The 8,869-nt window shown below is 38.0% G+C and overlaps 1 protein-coding gene across 1 annotated transcript; it reads right to left on the reverse strand.

The window, feature by feature from the left end:
• Window positions 1–1,344: 1,344 nt before the first annotated feature.
• On the reverse strand, window positions 1,345–2,181 carry LOC104455181 (L-type lectin-domain containing receptor kinase IX.1-like). The gene is made up of 2 exons (XM_039317597.1): window positions 1,673–2,181; window positions 1,345–1,594 (listed from the first exon to the last, which is right to left on the reverse strand). Exons 1-2 carry the CDS (start codon window positions 2,179–2,181, stop codon window positions 1,345–1,347), a joined length of 759 nt encoding a protein of 252 aa, XP_039173531.1.
• Between the last annotated feature and the right edge of the window lie 6,688 nt (window positions 2,182–8,869).

The following is an 8,869-nucleotide window of genomic DNA, read 5'->3' on the forward strand; positions in this document are numbered from 1 at the left end:
TTCTCATCAAAGTCTTGGCCCAGTTTTGGATCTAAGGCTTCCAAAAGGCTCCCTGTACCATAATGCTCCCAAACCCACCCCATAAGCCCCACATGGTCCTACGACAATCTCGAGTCATTGACTTTTCTTCCGCTCACTATCTCCAAAAGTGTTTAAATATGTGTCAAGTTTGAGTCCAATGTGAAATTATGAATATTCCGAATTGGATATGTTATGGACATTCGAAATTAAGCAAAGAAAATCCGAAGATCAACTTCCCCAAATTTGAATCTGCGTTGGAGAGTCTGATTGCTAAAATAGGAAAGTCCAACTTTGACTAGGACTTGGATTTTGTTTAAATTATTCAAAGATATGTTTTGAATAGGAAACAAAATCCTATGAGAAGTTGGCAAAAGAATAAGAGTTTTACTTATATATAAACTTGTGGACGTGGGTGGTAGTGGTGCATCACAAATTATCTTGAAGCACCGCATGAGTGCTTGGTGTTCCGCCGTTGATCATGAATAATTGTTCTTGAAGCATTGTCTTGTCGTCGAGTGCTTGGGAGGGATTTTCTTTGTCATTCTTGTTCGTGAATTACATCCAATGAAGTTTAGCGTTTGTAGCCAATTAAAAATGGTGTTAAGATTTGCGTGTAATTCATTCGTGAGATCGAGAGATTATTTCTTGAGGAATTTTTGGGCTAAACACTGCATGCGTTATTGGGTGTAATTAGAGCTTGGGAAACATCGAGAGAGTGTTTGAGTGACTCGAGTGTGTAATCTCTTTGTATCGCTTAATTTATAGTGAAATTCATTGTTGTTCTCCCCGTGGACGTAGGTCTTTACGACTAAACCACGTAAATCTGGTGTCCGATTTATTTTATTTATCTGTCTATATTATTGTTCGATCGCTTGCCTTTTCGCAACAAAAAGGACAACCCAAAGTTATAGATGTCCGATTCCTTACTTGCCTTACCGATTTGAAAGCATTCGAGAGCCATATAACTCATTGTCCCAGCCAATGTAGTTGTCCGCACCCCTTTGGCATGGTCAACTAGTCTAGCCAACCCAAAATCTCCTAGCTTGGCATTAAATTCTTCATCAAGCATGATGTTACTAGATTTAATGTCCCGATAGATTTCGTGGAGGTACAGCAACGCCTCGGCTAATCCCCGAGCAATTTTGTACCGAGTTTCCCGAGTCAACAGGGTTTTACCCTTGAATAAGTAACTGTCCAAACTACCTCGAGAAATGAACTCGTAGACAAGAAGGAACTCCTTTTTCTCGTGGCACCAACCAATTGGCTGGACTAGGTTTTTGTGCCTGAGTTGGCTTATTGTATTCACTTCCGATACATACTCCTTCACCCCTTGTCGTGATTCGGGGTTATCTTCTTGATGGCCACTAGGATCGCATTGGTCAGGTAACCTTTGAACACTTTTCCCAAGCCCCCTCGGCCAAGTAAACGATCGTCTGCGAAATTATGCGTCGACACGACCAATTCCTTGTAGCAGAACTTCCTCCCTCCACTAACATTTTTGAGTTCTTCACCGATGGACACTGTACCTTCATTTCCTTCTCGACTAATTTCGTCTTTCGGATTCCTCTTTGACCTGCAGAAGAACCAACCCAAGCACGGAACGAGAATAAACAGTACGATGCCACCTGAACAACCTAAAGCAATCCAAAACCTTGTGTGATCACTCCTTTTAACACTAATCACAACCGGTCGTGTCGTTTTATTCCGATTGGTTGATACGATGTCAAGACGGACTTCTGGGCCAGAGAAGGATTCCCATGTGTCAATACTGTTTTGCCCAGATAGCGGTTCGGAGCTACCTGAGAAATCCGAGGCCCCCAATCCTGGCAACTTGTCTCTCAACTTCACTATGGAGGGAATACTTGAGACATTTTCACCCGAACTCGAGTCACCGCTGTCTCCTATCAGAAGGACGCTTAGATTTTGCGCGAAGGAGTCAGGGATTTGAGATCTAAAGGGAACGAGAAAGAAGGCAAAACCATCGCCGTGTGCCTCGCTACCTAGCGAATTGATGACGAAAGTAAACTTGGTGCTGAAATCAGCCATGTTGACCGTGACAACGTCCCAAAGATGCATTGGTTTGTGATACGTGGCTTGGCGACTGCTGTGGACAAGGTCCTTGCCGTGCTGGTCGACCGCAAGCTGGGTGATCGGGATCATGATTGATGCATTCCCGTGGCAGCAGATTCGACGATCGTTCGAGTCGAAATTTGCGAAGCCGAAGGTATATTGTCAAATGTTGCCAAAGTTGTTGTTAATCGAATGACTACGGAAAGGATGAAGATGAATAGGAAATTCATGTTGTGTAAGCCATGGAAATTCATCATTGGAAGTCAATAAATAGGAGAGGAAAATATTTCGTTCAGGAAAGAAAAAATACCGATAAGATGTAGGCGATTGCTTGGGATGGTTCCACAAAAGGTAAAACACAAAAATTCACGAAATTCATGTTGTGTAAGCCATGGAAATTCATCATTGGAAGTCAATAAATAGGAGAGGAAAATATTTCGTTCAGAAAAGAAAAAAATACCGATAAGATGTAGGCGATTGCTTGGGATGGTTCCACAAAGGTAAAACACAAAAATTCACGAAAAATAATTTCGTGTTGACAAAGATGAGGTTGAGGACAGCCAGACAGTCCATCGCGTCGATTTGTTCGAGGAAAGTGTGGAAAATCAAATTAAAATAGCGGAGGACGGAGAGTGTTGACAAGAGTTTTACTAGGTGCTCTTACAATATGATATTTTACACCAGTAATTGTTCGATGACACCAACATCAATTTCACCAGTAATTGAATAAAATCAAGTTAGCGAGTCACTCAATAGCCGAATCTACGTGACAACCGTTTGCCTATTTCTCTCCGTCCCTAAAAATTTCGACCATCACAAGAAGTTACAATCATCGGATCAGTCACGCACGTGTCCTTCTTTCCTTCTCCCACTCCTCTCTCACGAGAAAGTTTTATTTACACGGTATATGCCCCATGTGACAGCCATGACGTGGTGTAATTAACCGAACACCATCATTATCCGCACGTTATAAATCTCATCGTACTTGGGGCTATGGTGGTGCATTGACTGGATACGCCACATGAGCATCACAAATTATTGCAGCCGCTCGTTATTGTTATCATCGCTCATCACCAAAACTGCCATCGCCATACATGAGTCTCTCTATCTCCCTCTTTCGAAAGTGGTCAACCTCGAGGTCACCGTTCACCAACCTTCGATGCTAAGTCCAAGTCACGATCTTAGAAGACCTTATCTTGAGGCTGAAGATCTCGATCCGAGTTCCCATGATTTAATTATATTTTCTTTTTAATTAAATGTCAAATCCCAAAAAAATATTCATACGCTTTGAGGAAACCACGAATTCTTCCATTTCAGGCCGGAGTTCATCAGCGATCCAATAAGCAGTTTCTTCTCAAGCCTCTTGTTTTTCAATTAGGATGGGAAGCGTCGTATATAAGCTGAGTCACTTCCCATATTAATTGCCGAATGATAACATTGCCGTATAAAATGTCCAGATTACACCGTACCAACTAGTAAACTTTATCTTTGATAAGTGGAAACCCTAGCATGCTTGGAGATTCTGAACTACTTTCGTGCACAAAATGAACTAATCTTTAACTTTGAATACGATATGTTGTTTTTGATAAACTGCCTCACAGATCGCGATAAACCTCTTGGGATGTGCACCTTCTTATCTCCAAATGCAAAACTCTGTTAGGAAAATATGAACATATTCAAGTAGCCTATTATCCAAGAGAGGCCAACCGAGTAGTGGTTTAGTTTTAAATAAGTTTAGTTTTTAAATTTTTTAAATGTTTTAAATTTTTAGTTTTCTTTTTAATTTTTTGGTTTTTTAATATTTTTATTTTTATTTTTACATGTTTTAAATAAGTTTAGTTTTTTTTTAATTTTTTTTTAAAAAATTTTAAGTTTTTTAATTAATTTTTTTATATCTTTTTTAAATATTTTTATTTAAAAATTATTATTTTTTAATTTTTAGTTTTTTTAATAATTTTATTTTTTAAATGTTTAAGTTTTAAATTTAATTTAATTAATTTTTATATTAATTTTTTATAATGTCAGCACCAAAACATCATCATTTTGGTATTGTTTAGCCTAAGTCAGATGCAAAATAGCGTCGTTTTGCACTTCTTTCGCCGGAAAAACCACCACGTCAACATTTTAGCCAGATTTTGGTTGGAGTGACACTTAAGTGATTTATTTTGTTCCGATTTTAGCACTTAAGTGTCACTTTCCAAACTTTTGACACTTAAGTGTCCTCCATGCCAAGTTTTGACACTCTAAATGTCCGTACCTCATTGTTATTAGTAATATATTTATCACAAATCAACTTGCCATCATTTTATTTTTCTTGTTGATTAAATTAAGCAATACATCCCTTACTTATTACATTAAATTCTTGTCTTACTTGACTCTAACAAGCCAATGCTAATTAAGGTTATTGAAATACTTAATTTCTTTAAATTGTTGAGTATACAAGCTTTCGACACTTAATTGGATTTACAAGACATTAAGTTAACCACCTCAGTACCGTCGAGATCAACCATCGATGAGAATTCCTTTCTTGATGCCCCAAGGAAGTTAACCACCTTAGTGTTGTCATATGACTCAATATGATTTAAGTTCTATATTACATGAGGGTGAGCTTGCGATATTATTCATAAATAAAGCCCTACCCAACTCAAGAGCTCCTTAAAAAAACTTGACTCGCATGAATGGAAAATAAAATAACGGTATACTTCCTTCAATTCATTATTAGAGAAAGCCTTTAGTTAATGAGTTACAAATTATAAACGTCATTCACACACATATTTAATTAAATTGTTGGTGCGGCTATGGCATCACAAATCCGAGATTGGGCGATTGGGACGCGATTGATGGGTGGGGGCGGTGTCGTGAGAGACGAGTGAATAGATGGGACAAGTCAACCACATTAGGGAGGGAGGGAAGGAGGAGAATCAAGAGAAAAATCATCACGCCAAAAATAGAAAATTTCTTGAAGCAATATTTTCAGGGTTATGGGCGTTTTTTTGTATTTTTTTTATTCAATGGACTTATATATGTGATTAATAGGACATTCGCGAAATTGGCCCTGTTTCTCTCTTTAACGAAGGTGATAACCATGGTCTTATTAATCTTTAAGGAATTGGTTGAGTAGTTTCTAACACGTTCCATGATTTCTTTCTTTCTATCCTTTCAGACTTAATGCTATGTTGGGAAGCAATGTAGGGAAAGAGAGTGAGTAGAAAAGGTCTATACAGGACTTTTTTTTTTTTTATGACCTTGGAACTTTTGTATAGCCAGCAGCCGGCGAGGTAAACCAGGGGTAATGCTAGCGGATGACCCACAATCCCGACATCACACTTAAGAACCCTAGTGACACCAGTGGGATTCGAACTTGCCCTCTTCGTGAGGAGGACAAAGCCCAAAGCCAACGATGCCACCGTAGGCGGTGGTAGGTCTCTACATAACTTCTTTTTTTATAACCCAGGGAACTTCATACAACCGGTAACCGACGGGCAAACCCTAGGACCGCATGAAGGAACCACCACCCTGTGCAAGAGGTTAAGGCACCAAGCGCTTCCACTAGGTTTTAAACCCCTCACATTGAAAGCAAGGATCAACGGAATCTTATCCAGCGAAGCCACCGTGGCGGGTGGTGTCTCTACAGAACTTTTTTTTTTTTTGGGTGATCGAGGAACTTTATACAGCCGGCAGCCGGCGAGTAAACCTGGGAGGACACGTAAGCGAAAGAACCCACCACTCTCGGCATCCCACTTAAGATGTTTCTATAGGACATTTCATCCTCTTACTTATCAGATAAATTTTACACTTCTTTTTTCAAAATTTGTGCACAAATTTTCAGTCCTCCCAATTTTTCCCCAATTTCGCAAACATAGCACAGGACTCTGTGCAAAAGCGGCAATCACACAGTGAGCACAGAGCATTAGCAGGTGATGCAATGCTCTGATGGAGAGAATGCAGAACATCGCACGGATTGATACGTACAGGGTTGTGTTTTGCTGCAGTGACAAATCATGGATGGGCAATGTCGTTTTATTTATTTATTTAATATTATAACTTGACAGCTTGCTCAGTACCTCCTTAACATTGGTTATTCCCAAAAAGATCCAGTGTCATAAGCTGAATATCTTATTCTGTGATGAGACAATTTTGCGTTTCATCTGATCGAAAGTTAGCAACAGAATCAGTGGCTTCTTTCTTTAGTGTCTCATGTTCTCTTTATTACAGGCCTCGTGGCGAGTACAGTCGGAATGCTATTGGTTCGGTAATATATACGCGAGAAAAGAGGGCTTTTGGGTACTTGATCAACGTACTTTTAGGTCTTACCTCTCTCTCTCTCTCTCTCTCTCTCTCTCTCTCTCTCTATATATATATATATATATATGATAAAACAAAGAGCAGGTTGCAATATTAAAATTTCTACAATCTACAATAAATTTAAATATATATATACATACATATATGTATATATAGACACACAGATACACTAAAGACTCAAGACTCATCTAAACCAAATAGTTATCAACAAACATACATACATATATATATATATATATATATGTATATCTGCCTCAAACCATACCAAAGATCCAACTCCCCAGTATCCATGTTGATAGCATTCCCATTCCATTTGTCGTTAACTAAATTACTTGAGTAAGACTTAGAATAAATGGAGTAACCAATCACAACTCAGTGAATAGTACATATTTCTTCTAAACATGTCGAATATCCACTATGTATATTTATAAAACATTATAAAAACTCTCTTATCTTAACTTCAATATACAATTCAAATACCAAATCAAAAGTGGTTATATCATTTTAATCTGATTATAAACATATAATACACATATATTAAATTAACATATATCAATGATTTAGTTCATTAATCACTCTCATCGTCAATATCAATCCATGGTTACCACATAACATCTAGTAATAAGGCAATCAAGATTCGCTCTTTGGCCATGTCCCCACCTATTATCTACTAGTAACTTGACCTAAATAGATATCTTGAAACCAATATGCATACCTAGAACCCCGAACCAAGTTCACAGAGATAATGAGTATCAAATCATCATCCTCCAATAATCCACAAACTAAATTCAGGATTCATATCATAAAGCAACCTACATTTCACAAACCATATCCGAATTCATTTCATGAACCATTTTCACAAATCAATGTGTGTGTATATAAAGATTTCTAAAAAATATAGTTTAGAATTTATTACTGCCACGATTTTAGATTTACTACCAAATACTAACTTTCTATTATTCTTTATTATGAATCAATACAAAAATAATAATTTTATGCAACGTTGAAAGTCAATTCTTTAGCATCTTATAGTCAAAATAACAATTTTACCAAAATAATATATACAGATGAAGAGCTTAAAGTGGATTAATTAGATTGATACATATTTTCATAGGTTAAATTAAATATGAAAATATTTTAGTAAATGGATTAGGTCTGGTGTGAGTCACTAAACTTGTATTGCATACAAACAAGAAAAAACATGTTAATAAGTCAATTTGAATTAAACCGTTTTTATCCATTCCAAACCCAGCCTTACCCAATCCACCCATTTATTAGCCCTAGTCATCATGAAGTAGGCCAAATCAAAGGTTTTAAAAATTGAGGACGCAAAGTGACATGAGGGCAAATGGGTGATAAGCATCCTGCACCTTTTGGCAGCATCCTATTTCACATACTAAGCCTTTCTTGATCTTAGCAAACCAATAGAGGTTTTTTTCCTTGTTAAAAACGTGGCAATAGACCTCTTCTTAAGACAAATCAATTGATCTAGGAACATTTTCCCTAGTTAGTAGGGAATTGGGTCTTTCATATGCCGCCATTATCATCTTATAAGCTAGTTGAGAGCCACACTTTATTTGACCCTAGCAATTTACCCTCCACCCTTGTAGGACCGGGTAGACCACAAGTTTTCTCCATCTCAACTCATGTACTGCAGGGATCTTGCTCTGATGCTATCTGTCACGACCTAGTAGTTTCTTGGCCGTGGAATAGCCTGTGTGGAGCTTGATGAGCCAACAACAACAAACCAACCTTCCTTCTATAGTTGTTCCAAAGAACAATACAATAAATAGCTTCCTCGTATCGGATGTACCATGCCCAACTTAACTTGGGTGTCTAGTCCATTGAGCAAAATAGCATATCACTTTGAGCTCAATAACTAGCTTCGGCCTGCCATGGCCTCATTAAGAGAGCAACATCAGCTCTCAACTAGTCTATACCCAGGAGGTCAACCCCACCTTCAAAACTCCTTAGCGATCTATTCATTCCATCTTAGAACTCCTAGTATCAACTATTCTAACGCCACTCTAATGGACCAGTTGTATTAATCCCCTATGCATCATTCACTCTTCAACTAATAACTCCAAGCTTCACTCATAAGAGTTCGTGAGCACGGAAGAATTACGAACCATGACAAATTCATTCTAAGTAAAAAGAAACTATAAGTTACTAAAAAAAAACTCTGTCCTATTATGGTAAAGAGAGCACCCACTCCACGCTTAGGCTCATCTGTCCCGCACTAATGTTTTCTTTATGTCAAACTTCTTTGTGTGATTGACCATGCCCCCGCCCCCAACACACTCGTGATCTCTGTCTACTAGATTTATGCCCTGCACTAATGTTTTCTTTTATGTCAAACTTGTTTGTGATTGACCATGTCCCACCCCCAACACACTCTTGATCTCTATATGCTATATCTATGCCCAACATTTGTGAAGACGTCATGCCTCATATAGCCACCAGTATCAATCAC

The sequence above is a fragment of the Eucalyptus grandis genome, chromosome 7 (assembly GCF_016545825.1).
Source record: "Eucalyptus grandis isolate ANBG69807.140 chromosome 7, ASM1654582v1, whole genome shotgun sequence".
Classification (NCBI taxonomy): Eukaryota; Viridiplantae; Streptophyta; class Magnoliopsida; order Myrtales; family Myrtaceae; genus Eucalyptus; species Eucalyptus grandis.